The 23,560-nt window shown below is 36.1% G+C and overlaps 1 protein-coding gene across 1 annotated transcript in view; it reads left to right on the forward strand.

The window, feature by feature from the left end:
• Thsd7b (thrombospondin type 1 domain containing 7B) overlaps positions 1–23,560 on the forward strand; it is a 715,164-nt gene that overhangs the window by 210,877 nt on the left and 480,727 nt on the right. Inside the window, 1 exon segment of the mRNA XM_047545870.1 lies at positions 1,474–1,643. Within this exon segment, the coding sequence (XP_047401826.1) occupies positions 1,474–1,643 (170 nt within the window).

Here is a 23,560-nt window from a genome sequence, read left to right on the forward strand (position 1 = left end):
ACTCACCTGGTAGGAGCAGTACCTAAACTCCACCCTCCACACTCTTCACTTGCCCATGGACAAGTTTTTAAGCCTGGAAAAGCCATGTGAAAATGAAGTAGTGAGACTAAGGGAACAGAATTCTGTTAGAACAAGCCCCAAATGATTATCTAAATCCTTTTTCTAGAATGAGCTTTTTTTTTTGGGGGGGGGGATTGGGGATTGAACCCAGGGCCTTGTGCTTGCAAGGCAAGCACTCTACCAACTGAGCTACATCCCCAGCCCCATGAGTTTTTTATAAGATGAATGATTAACAGCTTCAAGCTTTATAGAGTGATATTTTACATATATGCTTTTGTCCCATTGATTGAGGGTTTGGTCACTATTAGGTTTCTTAAGAATTTGCTTCCTTATCTTGACAACAATTATTTGTTTTCAATTTTACTCTAGTTTCTGTAAGGCCAGGGTCTGGGTGACATGGTGGTTTTTTTTTTTCTTAATTATTTTAATACTTATTTTAAACAATCATAAACCCAAGATATTTTTCTTCACATCTGAAATAGAACAGAAGATAGGATATTCATAAGTTTTCTTACTATTTCAGTAGTTAGTCAGTTTTTATTTTATGTGAATACCATAGGGCTATTGTAGGGTTATATTCATTTATATTCATGTTGTAGGCTTGAGGAATGCATACAAAAGAAATTATTTCTGAAATAATCATCCAAGTATGACTATAGTGATGTAATAATTTTGTTTCCTGTAGTTTTGTATACAACTACATTGTGTTTCTCCCTCGTGTGCGTGTGTGTGTGTGTGTATATATGTGTGTATGTATTAGAGAATTTCCTGACCAGTTATAAACCAGAAAGATATATTCCTGAGTCAGTTTAATTAACAGTATGGCTGCATATACAAACAAATATTATTTACTTAAATATAGTGACACTGTTTTAACATACACACTTTATCCCACTGGCAAGGGGTCAATGGATACAAAAAGTTCCCTGCTTCAAAAAGACTGAAATGTAGATCATTTCTGCCAATTTGAAATAACATATTCACAACTTCCCACATTCACATACTACTCTGCTAATTAAAAAAGAATGACTAACCTTTGCACACTGTCATCTGGAAGGCTGTGAAGTGCAACCCAATGACAATTTTAGCTGCCAGACATTAGGCTCATTGGGTTTACAGTTCTTTCTTCAAATTTTTCACTCTTTTCCAGCTTTGGAGCTGAGACCACACCCACTGGTTTATCCACATTAGTGTCCCTCTTTGGATCATGCTGTGCTATTACAATGATGAATTGCTGTGGTTTCTCTAGGGAATATCAGGGATTTAGTAATTCAACACCAGTAGACTTCTTTATGCACAAAGACTTGGACCTAGAGAGATTTTTATATACACTTGATGTCATGACTTGTTTTATTTAGAATTGTATATTTTCCTTATTGCCTCTTCTTCTTTTAAATAAATCAAACAAAACAGGTATTCCTGGAGAACATCTGAGTGGAAAGAATGCCAAGTCTCTCCCCTCCTGGAGCAGCAGGACCCCCATTGGCATGTGACAGGACCTGTTTGCGGCGGTGGGATCCAGACCCGGGAGGTGTATTGTGCCCAGAGCACACCAGCAGCCACTGCACAGAGGGCCAAGGAAGGTAGGCAGCCAGTTCCTGGATAGATGGTGCTGCTGGTTGGAAGGGAAATCAACTGAAACACCATCTCCTACCATTCTTCTTGATATAGAATGGACCCTTAGCATTCATAAATTTAATATTTGTTTTGTTGTCCATTTGCAAACTACCCTCAATTGTGGAATAGTTAAAAAATAGTAATAATAATAACATCTCTCACCAAAGGTTTGTTGTGGAAGTTAGGGGAGAAAACATACCAAAAATATGTAGTATAAGTGGATGCTACATTCCATGTGACTGGTGAGCTAGAGTAAGACTATTAGTAATGAATGAATAGCACTTTTTTTTTCTTCCCAGAGTATTTTTTTTTTTTAATTTTGTGAGTGTACAAATTTCTACAGGCCTATCCCTTTTCAAATGTCAAAGATCTACCTTTTACAAAAAAATTACTTGAAAAACAGAAGAAGGGGAAGTGGAGGAGAAAAAAGGAGTAACTTTTTCCATATAGAATTCTCTATTAGCAGATAACCCTCAGTCCTAATCCCTTGGTGCAGATTTTGGGAGAGTGATAACATGTAGAGACTGGGGAACTTGCTTCAATTTAGGCAAGTCACGGGATGAAAAAGCCAACCATGAACAAAGATGCTTCTGTCCTAGAAAAATGTGTGACTTCTTCCAGCCATGGCGGAGGACACAGGCAGGGCCCATACAGAGAAGGTAAAATAGGATGTTTCCTTGGGCTTACCAAGCATGCGTGCACACTTGCATGTGGACATTGGTTAGGGTGGAAGGTGAAAGCTTTCTTGCTGTGGTAATGCATTCCTTTCTTTTTTAAATCTTTTCATGCTAGATACTTTTGTGGCATGTACTCCCAGAGTTCAAGAAGCATCTAGAACATTAGAATTAGATGATCACCTTGTATAATAATCTTTATAGACTCCTTAGCATTTTGCTTAAATAATTAAATTACAGATTCGCACTTATTGGTCTAGAGTTACTTTAAAAAACAGTAGCCATGTTTTCTTTCTTCTTTAAATTCTCTTTTGGAAAGTGACAACTTACTTTCTATTTCAATACAAAATGTGACTTTGCTTACTTTTCTGAATTTGGAGGAACAGAATTTAGATAAAAAAAAGTCTAAGTTATTTTGCCAAATGTTGGTATTCTTTGCATCCCACCTCCGCTCTTCCCTTTTACTACTGTCTACAGCTCCAGGAGGGACACATAAATTTTTAAAAAATGTAGATTTGATATTTTTTAGCCTATTTTCAGGTTCAATTTTGAATCATGTATTGAAATTTGCATCTTCAAAAGTTCTTATTGATCACCTATTTCCTAAGTTTCTTTGACCTTAGTATTTCCAGGTCTCTTAATGGAAACATACTGTGCAGAAAGAGTACAATTACGAAGAAAGTAGAAAGATGGTCTCTTAGTCTTGGAAATTAGGTGCTACATGGTGGGGGATAAACAAAGAAAGGGAGTTATTTACAGGTTTAGCAGCCTAGGAAAATATCTTATCAATGCATACTTCAAAATTAGTACCAGGGTTCACATGGAACAAAGTACTTAAAATCTCTCAGTCTGGTAGCTAAGTTCTCAGGGAGAGGAGGTCTAATGAGGGGCCAAGATGTAAATGCATCATATGTTTCATGACCATGTGCCTTATGTAGCATTGAATACAGTGAGTAAAACCACATTGGCATGGCTACCTCAGACTCATGCAAGAGCTTACTACTCACCTTTGTAATTGTTATCAATGGTGTTGCTTTACTCTTTTATGCAAGTAAAACTTGTTCAACTAGTACTTTAATTAATAAGTTAATTAATTTTTTTCAAGACTGGGGATTGAACCAGGGTCGCTCTACATCCTGAGCCCTTTTAAAATTCTATTGAGACAGAGCCTCACTAAGTTGCCCAGGCTGGCCTCAGATTTGTGATCCTCCTGTTTCAGTCTCCTGAGTGGTTGGATTTACAAGGGTGCTCTATTGTGTCCAGTCATTCTTTTCTTTTAAATGCTTTCATTTCTTACTGTTTATTATTTATACATATTTCTTGACATACCTGGCAACGTTGAATTTCTTCTTGGTCCAAGGTAAAAACAAGAGAACAATTGAGTTCCTGCTGTAAGAGGCCAGTGAGCATTTGACAAATTAAGTTGGCAGAATTTAAATTTTCTACCATCTTCTGCTAATTTAATGAAGACCAAAATTGATGCCACATCTTGTTTTTCAGTTTCTGTGTTCAACTTTTAAAACTATTATTATTTTAAATTATGGGGAAATAAGGCATTTTCGTTTCATAGCATTGATTTTGGAAGGTCCTTTCTTAGTCATAAATGATTTCACCACAGGTTATTTTCCTTTGGACTCAGTTACTCTCTCTGTTGACTCCCTGGAGTGTAATTGCCTATCTTTTTTCCTTATAAAATTCCCCCATCCACTGTAAGTTAGTAGTATGCGTTCCAAGACCCCAACCTTAGAGGAATCCACAATTTTGGGAAGAAAATACCAAGTTCTATTTGCATGAATCCCTCATGCATTAGAATATACTAGAATTCCAGATGCCAGAATGAAAAACAGTACTAATTCCCAGCTGTTCCAAATTTCTTGAGCTAGCCTAGATCGTAAGGATGAATCAAGATGTTGATGTGATTCATTAATGACTTACTTTGGGATGCCTCATCCCCCTTAAATCTCATTCTCATGGTGTTGCAGAACAGTGTTCTGATACTTTGGAAATATTTACCTGATACCATTATTCAGGTGTTCATGTGCTATTTTAAATATAGCCCAAGTAATCCTATGACAATCCATAAGAGAAATATTATGAGTAGCATTAGCAAAGCCAATAGCATTGAGAATGAAATGAGGGGTATTTAAGATTTTGTTTACAAGTTGTTGTTTTACAATTAGAGGCATCAGCAAAAGTGATGCTTACCTATAAATCTAACATCTTGGATATGGTAAGATCACTTTCTTCTTGCTATTTTCTCAAATAAAATTAAACCCACTCAGCCTGCATTCAAGAATCATTTCTTAGAAGGTAACATGTGAAACAAGGAATGTATCTTCAAAATCTAATAAAGATCAGGGAAAAATTTATTCTATTTATAATGATATGGCCCAGAGACTGGGATGTCAACAAATGTGGAGTGAAAAGTTTTCAAATAGAATGTATTCACATGGCAAAGTGAAAAACGAGCAATTTAAAATCAGGATAAATGTTGGTCTGGTTGTAGTTGGGTAGAGTACAGCCTGGCGTGAGGTTGGAGATATATAAAATGCACACACATAGGTATGTATTTCAGATACACATTTATATATTTCACATTTATTATTTGGTATCAAATTAACATAGCTATTTCAGGAATGAGACTTAGCAGCTTTGAACTGTTTGTTAAATTAGTCAGTCACCTCCTCTACCCCACTAGGGTTGTCTTTATCAGGCTGGGCCCAGAGTTGTTGGTATGAAGGGAGAACATGAGCAGATAAGGGACATGTCCTGGAATGCTAGGTAGTGTATGAAGACACCATTTTTTAAGGTTTTAATTCTGACTTGGAAGTTTTATCAGTCACATAAATGTTGTACCAATCTTAATTCTTCCATTATAGGTACTATATTGATTTGGTAAATTAATATAAGTGATAATCATTTTTTCCCCCAAAAAACAATTTGTCATGTATCAGCTATGTTTTATGCTGCATTCCAGGCACTGCTGTTATAAAGGTGCCCTTCCATAATTTACTAGTTTTTAATTAGAAAAACAGTTAAATTGATAATTATGCTATTATGTCTTAAGTCTTGTGATCATTGCATACATCACCTGGTTAAAACCATTTAATGATGCCTGGAGATAATCTTCATAGAGGAAGCAGCACTTTAGGGATTTTGGAGGATCAGAAGGACAGAATGTTCTAAGTGTGTGAGGAAGAGCATATGAATAGGACTGGAGATGCCTATGTTTGGTGGTGGCATGTCCATTGTTGTATGGAGAGTTCAGAGAAGAGGGAAGTCACAAGGGCACTGGAAAACAAGGCCTTCTGTGCTATTCACAAGCTAATAGTTCAATTTTGAGAGTATATGTACCTGTGGCAGCCTTTCCCCCACCTACCTCAGGCTTTTAAAGCAGGAAAGAAATTTCATAGGCTTATCTGCATATAAGTATGTAGAACTGCCAGTAAGATTATTCTCATGAGTGGTCATGTCCTATTTGAAAACTTACCTGATAATCCAGGAAAGTTTTGAGATATGAAATAAAGTAATTTACAGTTTGAAAAGATGAACAGATTGCTTAAGGGGCAATTGGAAGAGATATTCCACCATCATTTGAGAGACTGGGAATGTTCTTTACCTGGCTTTAGAAATCAGTTTTAAAGTCAATAATCTCATTTGGGTGTGAGAATAAGGTGCCAGAAAAGTGGTGTGCTGAGAACTTCACTTCCTGTCAACCTGAGAGGAGAAATGAGACTGTTTAAATGGGGTGGTAGCATTTTCTCTCTTTATGCTAACAGAAAAGCAGAGATAACTGAATGAAATGACCTTTGCTAATTAACAGCAGGCTACTTGATGACAATTCACATGAGGCCAAGAGAGATAAGGCTCTTGGCTGGCAATGTTCCTCCTTGGAAACATCCTCAATTATTGGGATCATGTATGTAGAGAGAGTCAGCAAAGGGAAGTAGAAGGTAATTATTAATAGGCTGATATTCTCTCTCTCTCTCTCTCTCTCTCTCTCTCTTTCTCTCTCTCTCTCTCCTCTTAATGAAGCAGGCAGTGATGGAAGTGGGAGAGGCAAATGAAGCCAGGTGGTTGTTCCTTGTCCTTAACAAGAATATGAGAGGAGGAAAATGAGGAAGAAATGAGGGAGGAGGAGGGTAAAGGATAACCTCAAGGACCTTTTCATTGGGCTGTTATCTCTCAGCTTATATCTTAAACCTACAAACTATTTAGGATTAAATTTGGTTATTGGTATAGGTTCCTGTACCAATCAGATGCTCAAGATTTATAGGATTGATTCCATCTGCTTTTTTTTTTTTTTTTTTTTTTTTTTTTTTTGAGAAGAACACTTACAGTATCACGGTTCCATGGTTGAGTGTAGACAAACTTATTGCCTGAATTTTCTATAAATGAGTGAAATAGAACATCTAGGTGTAAGTAATAATATGTATTTCATTGTTTAAGCCCTATTCTATTTCAAAGGCAAACATAAGCCATGTAAGATATAGATAGATACATAGAAATATATGAATACAGTTTAAATATTCTCTCCCAAAGAGTAAAAGCTGAGAAAAGTTGAGGAGAAAGGAGCATTATGTACTTAGAGGCAACTACATCACCAGGAATCTAAATTGAAGTTGGTTTATATTGGTTATGTTGAATGCTTTTGTATCTAAGTTTGGTGTTTTTTAAAATCAAACATAATAAAATTATATTAGTAAAATATAGTAATATTTATTGACTTACTATGCTTAGAAAAAATTGGAGAGTTCCTACTGTAAGTATCCATTAAATTATCAGGCAGTTCTTGACATTAAAATTTTCCTAATTTATTTAACTCAAGGTATAATTTACATGATTTAAATGAGAGCAGCAGAGAGCTTCCTTGTACAGATGAGAGAAGAAGGGTATTTAAGAGAAAGCATTATACCGAGTAGAGGTTGCTCCTTGAAACATAAATGGTTTGTGGAAAAATAGCCTTCTTTGATGCCATGTGTGTTCTGCTTAATTTGATTTTCTAAGGAGGAAAAACAGATGTTCTCCTTTGCACAAGGTGTTATATATTTCTTCATAATTAACACAGCCATGTTAATATTTCAATGCTACGTGTTATTGAAACCAAAGCATGTGGTATCATAGAGGAGGTTGTCAAGGACCTAAAACTAGATATGAGTTTAGATTTTTCCCAATGGTTTTGCATTGATATTTTAGCTTTCCTAATCCTATAGCACTTAGTCTATACTCCTGTAATAACACATCAGTTTCTGCCTGGTTTCTAACCATTGATATTATTGTCTTTGTTATGCATTATCTCATATAGGCTCTTGAAGGTCATACTAGGTTTCCTTCTTGTTTATATTCTTAAGCACCAGTGTCCATCATGTAAAAAGAAATGGAAATCTCAAGATGAGAGAATGGTATGTTGAGTTTTATTGAATTCCTCTTGTGTTTTGGGTAGTGCTAAGAAAGGAATTGCCTTTACTCTTAAAAAGTAAGCTTTATCTGCTATCTGGATGTCAGCATTCCATGCCAAGACCAGGTTGTCCAGAACTCCTACAGTGGAATGAGATAAAATAGAAGATATGAGGATCATGAAATGATGGAAATGGTCTGTGAGGACAGATTGGGGAGGAAGAAGAAAGGAGGAGGAGAAAACAAGGAGAGTCACTGGAGAGAGAGATGAACATGAATGGAAATAGTTGCTTTGCCCTTTGGTCTTGACCCTTGACAACTTTTTGAAACAATTTGCAGAGGTAAATATATCTCTCTGTGTTTTCCAGAGAAAACTGATTATGAAAATTGCTAATGGTCTAATATTGTTTATTTCTATCAGTGTTGCTTTTTATTTCTTAAGTAGTCTAGGAAAGGTGATGAGACATTTAAAACAAGACTACAGAAATAAGTTCAGTGAGGAAAAAATTGAGAATTTTAGGGAAGGAGAGTTTCAACCAGTGGGGGTTTAAAAGACATAGATTAGGTTTGAGGAGAGAAAATTTTACCTGGGCCTTAAACAAAGGACCTGGTTTAGATAGAAGTTCGTGTGAAGGGGAAAGAATCCTAGGAAAAAGTAAACCGTGAACATAAATACACAAGGGTGGCATATAAGAGGGCATATTTAGAATGAAACTCATAATCAAGCTGGACATGAGTACAAAGTGGGTAAAGACAGGGGCTGTGATTTAGGATAGACAGGTGGACTTGTAGGCTGTAATTTTAAACCTTATGGTGATGGGAAGGTAGGATATGAACTATTACTTTCTCCATTCTTGTCCAACACCTTAGCTGTAATGCTGAACCTCTCTTATGCTCTAGGTCTTTGTAGCCAGTTGCTCTCTGTCTACTGCCCACTATCCTGAGATCTCCATTGCTTACTCCACCCTTGCAAACTCACTCCCTGGCTCTGGCTTATCACCTTGCTAAAATTACTTCTTAGAAGTCATTTCTCATGGGATCTCTGTGAAATGACATAGATTATCTCTGCTCTTCTACCGTCATAGCTCATTATCTCACTCATTATCACTGTGTGTATTATTCCCCAGGATGCTGTGTAGGTTTATGAGATCAAGGGCCACATCTGTGTTATTTTCTGTGTTCCACACCATACCTGACACAGTGTCTGGAAAATAATGATGTTTGTATTGAATCCAGTTTTGGAGTATCTCCTGGTATTCCTTTGACCACCTTTGTTCTTTTTTTTTTTTTTCCCTTGGTTGATGCTCTACAAATATAGGACTGCCAGTCTCCTTTTGTACTTGCATACACCAGCACATGGTGGTGCCTGGTACCTGACCTCCTGAGAATCAGTCAAGGGGCTGGATATTCCAATCTGGAACATACATCTTGGAAGTGTAGGTAATGTGGCTCCCAGTGGAGTAAGCCTGGACCAAAAGGAAACAAGATTGGGGGATAGTTCCAGTACTCCCAATGTACCTGTACATTATTCTAATATTCAGTTTCTTCTTGCACTTTGTCCAGGAACATTCTCTGGCCCCAAACACAAATCTACCATGAACTTGATATATAACTTGATGGTGGTCTGATGTGAAATGATAGCACCATAACACATCACATACTCAGTCTCATATTTTCTGTTCTGTTTCTGCTCTTTCCTCACTGCTACTTCCTCTTGGTCTTATATGTCCCAAATCAAGTATTATCACCAGGTTTTCATTGTAGGCTCAACTTTCTAGAGGTCTTTGGATACAACAAAACATGATGAATCTGTGTCAAAGGAAAGACATGACAGACACTGGTTTATTGCATTAAATGGTACATGATATGGTCCCAAAGGAGTGTGCAAGCTGTAAATACTAAGTCTTATTTCTCTTCTTCCATCTCGCTTCTCTTCCTTCCTTAACTTCATTTTTTTCCCTCTTATTTTACATATTTCTTCTTCCTCATAATCCAGTTTTTCTAATTCTTCCCTTCTCTCCTTCTTCACCTTGTAGAAATCTTGAGAGCAAGTACAGTTTTAGTAATTGTGGTAGACTTCACAGCAGTTAGCACATTGCTTGGCAAAAGGTAGATAAAAACTCAGTAGGTATTTCTTGAATAAATGAGTATACTCTCCTTCCCATAGTCTTAGCATTTAATTTTAGGCATTTGTTTTTTAATTTAAACAATTTTCTTCTTCATTCTATTGTTCACATATACCTGCATTTCATTAAGGAACAGTTAAGGGGTATGGGGATATGGTCCAGTGGTAGAGCATTTTCCAAGCATGTGCAAGGCCTGGGATCAATACCTAATACCACAGGAGGTGGGGGTTGGAGGAGAGAATAGTTAAGTTCAGAGTAACTGAGTAAACATGATGACACTAATGTATTTACAATCTTTAGTTGAATGTCTCATTCAACTTCATTTTCCTAGCTGGCCTGGATTTTTCTTAAACACAAAGCCAAGAGGTAAAGATTTTTTTTTGGCAGTGGAATTTCTGACAACAAGTGATTGTTTCAAATCTGTTTCTCCAGCCTTGTTGAATATGTGAATTCCCTGGCAAAGTAGGATGTGGAAGAAATATCCACATATTACCGAAACCTTCCTGCAGGACATCTTCAATATTCTCAATATTCTTCTATTTAGCACTTTCCCCCACTATGCTCTGGTTTTAACTTCTCATTGGATTCTAGTCATTGGTGAGATTTCCATGTGCTTAATAGTAGTTAAGTGACTCCTTCTGTCCTCTGGCCATTTTCTGAGGCATACTGTAGAAGTGATTGGTTTCTACATCAAGAGAAAACTAGGAAACCAACTGAATTGCAATGACACTTCTAAGTTAAGATCTTGTTTGTCTTAGAATGGGATATATAATGTAGCTCATTTTATTTATTTTTTTAATTTGTTTTTTCTTTTTTTGTTGGCAACTAAAATTGTGTATATTTATGGTGTACAACATGTTCCTTTTTTATACATACATTAATGCATGTGGAATCACAAAATCAATCTCACATACATATCTGCTTTTGTGGTGAGAACTCTTAATATCTACTTCTTGGCAATTTCCAGATACACCATATAGTATTATTAAGTGCAGTCAGTGTATTCAGTGGGCCTCTTGAACTTGTTTCCCCTAATACCTGCTTTTCTATTTTATTTTTTTTATACAGGGATTGAACCCAGGGGCACTTAACCACTAAGCCACATTCCCAGCCCTTTTTTATATTTTATTTAGACACAGGGTCTTGCTGAGTTTGCTTGGGGCCTTGCTGAGTTGCTGAGGATGGCTTTGAACTTGTGATCCTCCTGCCTCAGCCTACTGAGCCACTGGGATTATAGGTATGTGCCACCAAGCCCAGCTCATACCTGCTTTTCAACATTGGAACTTGTGTTGGAAACCTCTGATGAATTTGATCCAGTTGTCCCAATACTTTCTAGACTTGAGATCATTCTTGCACACATTCCTATCAGAATGACCTACAGGCATTTTTAATTCAGTATTTTATTCATTAGATTCTTCCCTGTCTCCTCCATTCTCGTATCAGAGGTTCGTCCAGGGCTTAAAAATTCCTGAAATGATCTCAGCTAGCAATCTATAAAACACCCTCACCATCATTGATGATGGACAAATGAGTTTTTTTTTTTTTAACCTTTGGTTCCTCATTTGTAAAGTAGACATAATGATAATCCCTAGCTCATAAGTGTTATGAGAATTACATGAATAATAAGCATTATTATAACTACTTAGTATTAGTTGTTATTATTTTTCTTTTCTATCTTCCTGCCAAAGCCATCTTCCAAGTGTAACATTCCTATGAAAAATTATTTCAGTGCTTTCCCTCAAACTCAAATTTCTTAACATTACTCCTAGGGCCATGTATGATCTGGCCCTGCCTACCTCTCCAGCTTAATTTATTCCACTCTCTCTCTCTCCTCATTCTGTTCCAGCCCACACTGTGTGGCATTGGCGATTTCCTTAATATTTTGGTGCTTGAGTTTCTATTTTGTGGCTATTTATTATAGCCTTCTTATAGGCTTGGCACCATACCAGATATTTCAAGATACAGGGATGAGCAAATCAACTTTAAATATAACAAACCAAGGTCAATTTGGACAAATACCCAAACCAATCACATGAGTATAATATGATGAAACTTGTATTCCAGGTAGGTAAAAAGTATTTTTCCAAGGCCAGATTAAACAAGCATCCTGCAAAGGAAAAGAATATGTCCTTCAAATTTTCTATTAAAATGAAAAAAAAAAAAAACTTCAGCTTCCTCATCTGTAAAATTAGAGTTATAATATGATCCAACAGGAACGTTTCTTTCAGTAATGAGATTATGTAACCTGTTCTCTCTGGGAAGATATAAAATTAAAAATGCTTAAGAGCCAGTAGAGCATGACTCAGAAACTGGCCTGAATATTTTATTGCCTGGCTTGTGATATGAGGTATATATATGATGTGCTCCTTTATCTCTAAGAACAAGACACTACTCTGAGTTCTTCAGCTGTGGGTGCATTTAGAAATGATTGGTAACAAACGTGGTGGTACTGTACTAGAAATTTGCAAGTCAGCATCTCTGTTGACTTTAATGCGAGAAGTTTTTAGGCCACGACTTAAGAAGCTTCTTTTGCAACAATTTTATATGAAAAAAGTGGTAAAGGTGAGGATGTAGGAATAGGTACAATAGAATACATGGAAAAATTTTTGCATTTTTCAAAGATCTCCCAGGGCTGGGTCATGTAATTGAAATGGACAGTCATAAAATGGATCTCCAGAATTTCTTAGAACTCAAAGAATTTAGCAACAAGCGGTTCTAAGGGAATTGTACAAAACCATTGTATGGACTCTGTGTAGGTTCAAATGTGAATAACTACTATTCACACTTATCAAGAATGGCAGAGAGTAGATATTACCCTACTGATGGATGAGCTAACATGTTAACCTATGGCTATTGCATAGATATTAGCAGAAGCTAAGGTTCCTAGGTCAGAGACAAAGGGATGTTTATTACTCAAAGTCATGTCAAAATGTCATCGTTTATAGGAGTTTCTCGAATCCCAGTTCCAACAGTAAAACCCAAATGATAGCCATGTATGCCTGCACACACAGTGATGTGAGACAAAAAAGGAACATTGAACTTTGTAAACCTCAATCCCTTAGGGTCTTGAAGCAACCTGTCCAACCTTAGGCCCCAAGGGTGGCATTATCTCTCTTCCAAATCCGTTTGCTATACAGACATTTTTGAGGTGGTAGTCTGGAACAAAAGCTGACCATATTTGTGAACACAAGAAGTGGTGACATACATATATATATATGTATGACAGACCCATGGAATTTTGTCTTTCAATAAGACATACACACACCCTGTCCTTGAAAAATGTGCCTGTGATAATTTCATATAGTGGATCATCTACTGGTTTTCCAATTATAATCAGAAATCATTATTTCTACCATATGAAACATCAAAATACATCCTCCAAAATCTTTGATTAAATGCAGCATGTATGTAAAGGATTTTAGCTACATTATCTTACAGCATTAACATATAGAAGGCAATGGTTATAGACAAACTCCATACACACAGAAAGTAATCATACCCATTTTTGGAATACATTACATTTTCCGGAATCAAATGGGTATTGAAGGGTTATTGAGGAACTAATGTCTAGGTTTCTCTAACAAGCTGTTAGAAGAATTTAAATAAGATAAATACATAACAAATTAGATTCTGCTGCAGAAACTCTTGAGATGCAAATAAAATGATCCTGTTCAACTGTTTGACCTGTTAAGCTAATATTCTGGAAATTCTACTCTAGAATTAAAGGTTTACATCTGTAGTTGATTTACTTCCTATTGATCTTAAGTAAGAGAAAAAAATGTTCCCCAAAGTATTATATAAAAGGATTTAAATGAAATGCATAGATCTTAAGAAATTAGAATTTTTTTATTTCATAATATTTTACAAAGTGAAAATGCAGAGTGAAATATAGGTTTAGCATCCCTAACTCCAAAATCTGAAATGCTCTGAAATCTAAAAATTTTTGAGAGTCAGTTTTTTTTTTTTTTTTAGAACATTTCAGAATTCAGAGTTTCAGATTAGGGATGCTAAACCAGTAAAGTCTATGCAAATATTACCAAATCTGAAAACTGTTGAGATGACACACTTCTGATTCCAAGCAATTTAGATAAGGGGATACTTTGCAATTTGCTTATTTGTGATTTTAACTAATTTTGTTGCTCTGACTTTTTCCCTTATGAAAATTTGTCCCAACAATGTTATTTCCTATAATTCCAACATCTGGTATGGGCCATTTGCCTTTGTCAGTTGCATCACTGATTGATAATTAGTATCTTCTAGCTGTGATGAAGGGTTACTCTCTTAATATATAGGCTGCATAGTGCACCGCAGTTCCAGTGCTTCAAAGGGGAGGATTATGTGCCTTAACTTATAGTGGGCTCATCATAAATACTGTTGCTGGTAATGTATTTGGATATGTCTTGACACTTAAAAATAAAAACTTTCAGTACAAAAATCTTAGAACTTATTTAAGTAGAGATAATAGAATTTAATAGAGATAATACTTATGGTATTAAGTAGGAAGATACACTGAATTTGGAATCAGGTGAATGGAATTCTCTTCATACCATTCATGATGATGATTACCTTAGGAAGTGAGTTACCTGACTGTGCCTTCAATTTTCCCTTTTTAAAGGTGTGGTAGGAGAGTATCAGTTGCCATCTCATAGGTAAATTAAACACTAGTTTAACCTAGAGTATTAAATACTAATTAATGGAGAAATATGGATATAAATTTTCTTCTGCAGAGAGTTTAATATATATAATAATACTAGGGATTGAACCAAGGGACATTTTACACTGAGCTATATCCCCAGCCATTTTAATTTTTTTTATTTTCACACAGTGTTCACTAAGTTGTCCAGGCTGGCCTTGAACTTGAGGTCCCCCTGCCTCAGTCTCCCAAGTAGCTGGGGTTACAGGTGGATACCATCACACCCAGTGGGAATGCTACAGAAAATTTACTGCCCCAAATTCTAACCTATATTTTTCTTTCCCTGTTAGTTAGACTATACCGTAAACCTGAGGAGACTCCTTTAGTATACTGTTGACTAGATAAAGCTTGCAACCATTAAAAACTATCATTCCTAAGTCTGATAACTTCATTAAAATAAACTAATTCCTGACTTAATAATATCTTCCTACATTTATTTGTTTAGGTTAAGACAAAGTATAATTTTAACTAAGGTTTAAAGAAGTGGGGAGTTGGGAAAAAACTTAATTATCCCTTAAGGAGGAATTATCAAAACCTCTGGTGAAATTAATAACCCTATGATACTTGCTAAACACTTTGCTTCCTGGACTCTTCTTGAGATTCTCTTCCTGTGAGTCTAGACTGGAGCCTGGAAATGTGAAAATTTGCATAATAAAGTAAAGAAGGTTAGAAAAAATTGATACAATCCAATGTCCTTATCCTATGATGTACAAATTGAGACCTGCAGAAGTTGAAACCTGTGTAAGTTCTCATAATGGGTCAGTTGCAGACTTAAGACCTGTGCCTTCAACTTCTTATCCTTGTCCACTTCTCCACCATTACTCTGACCTGAAAGTTGAGTGCCTGTGAAACATATACCTTTCTATTAACTTACACTAATTTTTCCCCCACTCTAATTTACTCTAGTTTAATTTCTTCTCAGCTAAATTCAGCAACTATTCAAGTTCCTCAGCTTGGAAGGCAACCCCAGGAGTCACAGAGCTCCCATGAGAACTTGTTTCCAATGAAAATCACTTTAGGTGGGAGGGCACAGTGTTGAGTTTGTGGCTTTAGCATCAAAGCTTTTAATGACTTGCTAACTCTAATTACTTATTAGCAAAGACTTCTTGGATTTCTGTTTCCTAGTTGATCCTTATATCTTATATAAGCCACATGGCTTTTTTTCTTCATGACCCTGTAGAAAACTCCTATTGTGATAATTCTGTGTCAAAGATTCTTGAAAATCTGTAACCTTTTATACAGACAAAGATAATTATTTTTTTTACCCTGTTTCCAAGTCACTTGAGGTAGAATTAAAGCCTAAAAGATGTGGCAGCTAAATACCATACATCAATCTGCTTACTTTTGGAACTCTGTAGTTCGATGTATTAAATCTTTATTCCTGATTTCTCTTTTATCCTTCATAGAGGGGAACTATGTGAAGTATAATTTAGGCCCTGTTGCAAATCAACACATTTTGCTCTTCTTTTCTTGTCAGATGTACAACCTCTTAAAGGAACTTTATTTTCTTTTATTTTGAATCATAATTTGAACATCATGTCATATTTTAAGCTCAGTTTTACACAGCGATTTCTATATACCATTTATCATTATAAATATCCACATTACCTACATTTTGACCATTTATATTATGGGTGGGTTGACTCAAACTTACAAAATAAATTTTTTTCTGAATAATTCAATATTGTTTCCAAACAAGTATATGGGTAAGCATTTTGAAGAGAAATGAAGGAACCAAAAGAGATTTGTATTCAAATATATTTGATATATGGCATTAGAGGACATATAGCTGAATATGTCTGAGAATTTTGATTGTCAAAGCCAGGGAAACAAGAGGTTCTTCAGAAGTCAAGTAAGGAGCTACCGTGGGAGAGGTTTGCATTAAGGAACAGGGAAAGACATGAACAAGGGATTGGGGCAGAGAACTGGCAGATGGGTAATATTCCATAAGTAATTTTGGGTGTGAGGAGGTGAGATTGGTATAAAGGATCTGGAATGGGGCAGACACTAAAAAGAGAAATAGTATGCGGTTAACTCATTGTTATGTTTTAATAGTATATGTCAGCCTAACAAGCCTAACCCCTTGTTCACAGGGCTGAACTATATTATCATTTCAATTTCCATAATTCTGTAATGCCCATTCCTTCCCCAAACTCTTTTTGTAAGGAACTCAAATACATGTTTCTCTTTGGTAATATTTCTTTTTAATGAAAGAGTAATGGAATAGATCTTTTCTATTGGCAGGGTAAAGAAACTTTCTTGCTTGTGTTCATACTGCATCCTGTCAAATCTATTTTTTTACTTGTACCCACTGTTAAGGCATTGTCAGTTCTAAACCTACTCTTTTTCCTTTATGCCACTAAAGGTTAGGTGTTATGGTGTGACATGACATTGATGTTGTGGTGGCCATTCCTTATTATCTTTGCTAACAAAGATGGTGGAATCTTAATGTTTACAATTTAAAAGGAGATTGATTGACGAAGATATCTCCTGGACATAGTGAATTCCTCCTGGAAGTGACCCAGAGCATAGTTTCAGGTTGCATGCTAGTAACAACTAATTCACTGCAAAGTTGCAATTATTCCATAGAATTTTCCCTTATATTAAGTTGCCTCATATTTATCCATTTCTTCCAATTTGGAGCTTGCAAGCTATATAAAAGTTATCTATTTTTCATGTAAACCCCTTCAAAAATGCAAAGACAACCATACTGTACTTTATACATTTCCTCATCATAGTAAACACCCTTAGTCTTCAACTTTGGCTTCATTAGTCATATTTTTATATTCTTTCATCTCAAAGGATACTTAATTAATTCTAATTATCTTTTAATGTAGTATGATTTCCTTTCTGTGTGGTTACTATGTATTTCAAAATAACATTTTGCTTTCAGTTATTATCACCCTGAATGCACTGTGGTATCTACATCTTTTCCTTTTAAAATATAAGTTCAAAATTGGTTTGTTTTTAGTCTCCACTTCCTCACCCCAATTCCTCATTGTACTAGATCCCCACATACTCTATTTTAAGGCATCCTGAAAGGACAGAGTTACTTTGAGTGAGGTTGGAGAGTGGGATTTAATGGTCTCTCAGATTGTACAGTCTGTAAAAGGAAGAGGTTGGGCAAATGGAACTTAAACCTCTCTATCCAATGAAGTCCAAAGGAAGCCCCACCTCTGCAATGCATTGGGAAATCAACTGGTATTTCCTCTAAGATTGTGCTTTTCATATTCTAATGAGCATATGAATTACCTGTGAATCTTTAAAAATGCAGATTTGAGTCACTAGATCTGAGGTACTTTCTAACAAGCATTTCTAATAAGCTCCCAGGAGGTACTTGTGATACTAATCTGTGGATCACACATATTTTGTGGGGAGGGGAGTGAGGATTGAACCCAGTGGCACTCACCACTGACCACTGAGCCACATCTCCAGCCTACATAGGTAATATTAAGTTTTCTAAGAGTCATATTAAAAATGCAAATTAATTTAACAGCATACTTCATTTAACCTAAATGTATTCAATGTACTATCATTTCAACAAATCAGTATAATAATCAATGATATTTTAATTTCCTTTTAAAAAAATCATTTTAAAATTTTTGAATGAAGTGTTTAATATTTATATTTTATACTGACAGCACACCTCTTATTGGATTAATCACATTTCAAATGCTGAATAGCAATATGTGACTGCATGACTACTTGTCACCATATTGGCTAGTGCTTGTGTAGATCACTCAGATCCTGGAAAGAACTCAGATAACTAATATTTCTTGAGTGCTTACTTTGTGGATGGCACTGCTATGAGATGTAAATGCCCTGCTTGAGATGAATCATCTCAGAAGATTGTACCAACATCCCTGTAAGGTGAACAATAGCATCATCTCCTTTAGACTCATCAAGAAAGTAAGATTTGAGCTGGCAGTAATTTGCATAAAGATGCAGTGACAGTCCAGCATCAAGATCTCTAATCTGATTCTAGAGCCCATGCTCTTAACCACTTAATCCAGAGCACTTAATCTTCTGCACTTTATCCAGAGCAGAGGGCTCTCTGAGGAAAGCAAGTCCTCATTCCTCACAGAGGACAGGAGAGATAATTCCCTGTGAAGGTAAGAGACCACCAATATCTGACACTAAGTTTCAAATTTCTTTTTAGGTCATATAGCCTTCCTAATGATATCCTTAAGGAGTGGCCTCCTTTGGGCTGCACCTTCAAGAATTACAGTGAAGTTTAGTGGGGAAGGTGAGGGACGCTGTGCACAAATGTGACAGAATCCCAAAGAAAAAGGGGCATCTGAGTCAGCGGGAGTGGAAGTCTGGAGATTTGGAGGTAACTTGGGCTGAGCTATGGCACTCTGGGGGATCCTCAAGCTCCTCCCATGGGTCTAGCCTTCCATAGCCTCGTGGGGTGAGGGCTTGAACATGGGACTAGCAAACTCCTGTGCCCTCCTCATCTCAACAGCACTTGAGGCTTTGGTTTTACAAATCCCCTTTCTATTGTGGGCTGTAACTGAGCCAGAATAAGAGGCTCAGATTTATTTTGAAAAGCTACATGATCTCCTTGCCTTCTTCAGAGTTCGATTCTTGCTTACCAAGTTTCTATAGTTTTCAGATATAGCCCAGGATTTCAGTAATCATAGTAACAATAAGAGTGTGAAAGCTAATTGAAGGCATGGTGCTTAAGAAGACAGGGTTTGTATTCAGAATGCAGTGGCTGGCTTTGTCCCTGCAGGCTTTGTCACCTAGACAAAAGCACTTGAACTAGGAACCTCAGTTTCTTCTGAGCAAAAAGGGAAGACTGATGACAGTACTGGCCTCACAGGGCTGTCGTAGTCATCATGTAAAAGAGTAAGTTACAGTTTGTACCTCGGCACCATTGAGAAAATATCTGGTAAATGTTAAACTTTTAAATCATTATTGGCCTTCTTCCCCTTATATCTCACTATTCTCTTTCCTGAAACAGAAGTCATTTGATCCTTTCACTCACTTTTCTTACCAACAATTTTGAATGCTGTACTCTACTTGAGCTCCTCAATCTAACACATTTTCTGCTATTTATAATATCTTACCTCACTTCTTTTGTTATGTTTCAGGTTCCATTCTCTACAGTGGTATGATGTTATTTCCCACAGTGTTCCCAAGTATTTGCTCCTATGTATTCCTGAGCATATCTTCAGTATTGCTTCTTTTTGTCCTATCATTCAATATCATTTTCTCCATCTAGTACATATTACATATTGGTATGTTTCTTTCCTTTCTGTTCATTTTAAGCTTGAAGTATACTCTATAATTATTTGTTGAGTGTTAAGTGCTGTGATAATGTGCAACCTCTACCAAATTGTCATGTTGCTGTTGATTGAAGGTCAGTGGGATATGTTCAAGGAATTGTTTCAAGTCATGTTAACTCAGTTACACTTAGTTAACCCTATTTTCCTAGCAGATCATCTGAGAAACTCCTTTGCTGATAAATTTCATGTCTTAAAAAAGAAAAAAAAATTAAGTAAATAATGGGAGGGTCTGCAATTCTGGCTCTAAAAGAATACATTTATGAGGCAATTTGGATTGAGTACAGAGCCAGTGTGATATAGATGTGAGTCCACTCACTGGAACCATGAAGTGATGTGCTGCAATTGACTGAGGAGTGTATCTAATTAAAGCAGGCATCTAGTACTTTTATCTATTTTTAGTCCTTTGAATGTTAGTTATAGAATCTCAAACTCCCCAGGTCAAGCCCTTGAGCAATTTGCTAGCCAATGAGCTGCAGTTTGTAGTTGGTGAAGAGTTGAGCCTCCCCTGGACTGTGGTTTGATTGATGCAGGTATTGCATTGGCCTCTGTGATCTATTGAGATGCTCTAGGAAGCCCCGAGTAATGCAGGGCTCTTGCTTAGATTTCCCACTGGCTATTTATTCCTTTGATTTAAGAGAAACTGTCTTTAAAAGCAAGTATCTCCAGTGAACAGATAACACAGTATGTCACATACCTTATGGCATTATGCGTCAAGGATACTTAAATTTGCACTGGTTCAATGAGACTACATTCTATTTAATTTTATTTTTTCCTGTTGGATTTTATTTATAAAAGAAATGTATTGTTATAAAATTTTACATAGAGTATATGTAGTATAGAAAGTACTATCCAGTACTATCAGGAGTAGTTATTATGAAGGAATTGGCATAAATACTTTCTGGTCTGGTTTTGCATGTCACAGAGACACACACAGACACCCACATCTAAATGTGCATGCAGTACAGTCCTTCATATCTTCAGGTTCCACATCTGTGCATTCATGCAAATCAAAAATACTTAGAAAAGAATTGCATTATTAAATATGTACAGATTTTTTTCTTATCATTTTTCCTTAAACAACATAGTGAAATACTTAGTTACATAGCACTACACTGTATTAAGTATCATAAGTAGTCTAGACATGACTTAAGATGTATGAGACAATCACACAGGTCATATGCAAATACTGCACCATTTTATATAAAGGACTTTAGCATCCATAGATTTTGAGATTTGATTGGGGGGGGGGTTCTAGAACCAGTATACCCAAGGGACCAGTTTATATTTTTATGCAACTTGCCTTTGCCCCTTGATATTTTTCCTATGTTGTTAAGTATTTATGTCCCTCGTCATAATAGTTGCTTAATATACATGGTAAGGACGATATTAATTAGTTTAATCATTTCCTTTTTTAAGGTTCTTTAGGATTTTTTTCCCTTTTAACATATAGTATTATGGTAGGGCATCTACCATTCTCAAATAATATTGAAGAGAACATCTTTCTGCACCATGATTCAAAAGTCAATATTTTAATATGATCCCTTGGAGTGAACTTGTTGAATTTGAGGACTTCAAATTTGGGTAGACATTACCAAAATTTCTTTAAAAAATATTGTGCCATTTGAGTTTCTTTAATAGTGACCAGATGTGACTGTTTCTTCACTTTCTTGCCTGTACTAAATATTTTAATTTTTTATAAAATTTACCAACTGGTAAGAAATTGGAGGCTTCTGCTGTTTATATTTTATGTCCATTATCATTTTTGGGAGTTGATTTATCAAACAAATATTTATTGAGTTACATTATATGCTAAAAAAAAAGTTTTAGACACTTAGAATGTAACAACAAAGCAATCAAACTCATTTTTCTGGTACTTACATTTGATGGGAACAGAGAGAAAATGGATAATTAAAGAAAAAATAGACATCAAAGACTGATAGTTGTTGTGAAGAAATATAAAGCAGTTTCAGAGAAAAGAGAAAATAGTGAAGGGTTGGGTGAGAGTGTGTGCTGCATTTAATATGAAAGTTGAAAAAGTTCTTTCCTGTGTGGTGATATTTGACTAGAGATTTAAGTAAAGTAGAAGAGTGTTGCTCTCTGGGAAAAGTGTTTCAAGCAGAGAAACATCAATTGCAAAGAAAGTCCTTTGGCACCAGGCACCACGGTGCTTAGGATGTTCCCCAAGGCAGCACAGAACTTCTTACACAGAGAGTGTGAGGCAAGGGAGAGGGGCAGGAGGTGAGTGTGAGAGTCAGCCAGGACAGAGCCAGAGGATGCAGAGATGTGTTAACCAGGCAGAGGTTTGACATTCATGAGTGGGATGGGATGCCTGACTTCTCTGAGCATCGTTGCAGCCCAGTAGTGAACCAAGGGCACTGACAATATGAATATTAAACTCAGAGGCAGACAATAAAGAGAACATTTTAGAGAATTCACAAACAGCAATAAAATCAATTAAAAAGTAGAAGTCAAGAGATTAGAGGTTGCTGGGGGTTAGTGGTGGGAAGGTTGGGTGTGACTAAAAAGAGGTTGTACATGAGGTCCTTGTGGTGATAGGACAGTTCTACATTGAGATCCTGGTGCCAGCTACACAAATCTGTACAGGCAATAACACTGCATAAACATATATACAAGAATGCCTGTGAAACTGATGAAAACTGAGTAAGTCTGTAGATTGTACTAATGTCAACTTCCTCTTTTTAATACCATGCTATGGTTATAAAAGACGTTAACATGAGGTTTAAAGTATCTGGGAACTTCATGTACCTTATTATTTTTTGATAACTTCCTGTGAATCTATAATTACCTCAAAATAAAATGTGAAAAAACCATGTGCCTACAATTCTTAATGAATTTGTCACACAAAGTACTCCTCTGGGACAGGCCACTACATGTCCTCATCTTTCGTACTTGGTTTCACAGAGTGGAACTTACATTTTTTGTCTCTCAAACTTTTCTTCTAAGTATTCAGGTACTAGATATGGTAAATTCAAGACAATATAAATCAAGACATAGAAATAGTTATAGGTTTTTAAAGTTTTCTTAGCTGTAGATGAGCACAATACCTTTATTTTATTTATTTTTATGTGGTACCTCACATGTGCTAAATAAGCACTCTACCACTGAGCTAAAACCTAGCCCCATAACTATAATTTTGTTTTAAAGTTTTAACCACAAAATTCCTACATAGTCTTGTCATATATCACACTCAATATTTTGATAAACAGTATTCCAATGATACTTTTATCCAGTGAAAGAATTGTTATAAAATATAGCAGATCATTCGAAACAAAATGTAAAGGAAGTATCAGTCTATTTTCTGCTGCTATAACAGAAACTATAGACTGGGTGATTTTTAATTACCAGTAATTAGTAACAAAAACATTCCTTCCCTGATAATAATAAATTACTGAATAATTTAGACAGGAATTTACTGGTTCTGGAACCTGGGGATTCTAATAACAAGGTGCTGGTACCTGAAGAGGGCCTTCTTATTATATCATAACATGACAGAAGGGCAAAAGTTGGAGAACCATAATCAATCCCCTCCTGTAACAGTCCATACATGGATGATGGCATTAGTCCATACATGAGTGGTGGGTGGGCTCATGACATAAACATGTCTTAAAGATCCCACCTCTGAGTACTATCATAATGACATAAAATTTCAATATGTGTTTTGGAGAGGACATGCACTCAGAC

The sequence above is a fragment of the Sciurus carolinensis genome, chromosome 3 (genome assembly GCF_902686445.1).
Source record: "Sciurus carolinensis chromosome 3, mSciCar1.2, whole genome shotgun sequence".
Taxonomy (NCBI): domain Eukaryota; kingdom Metazoa; phylum Chordata; class Mammalia; order Rodentia; family Sciuridae; genus Sciurus; species Sciurus carolinensis.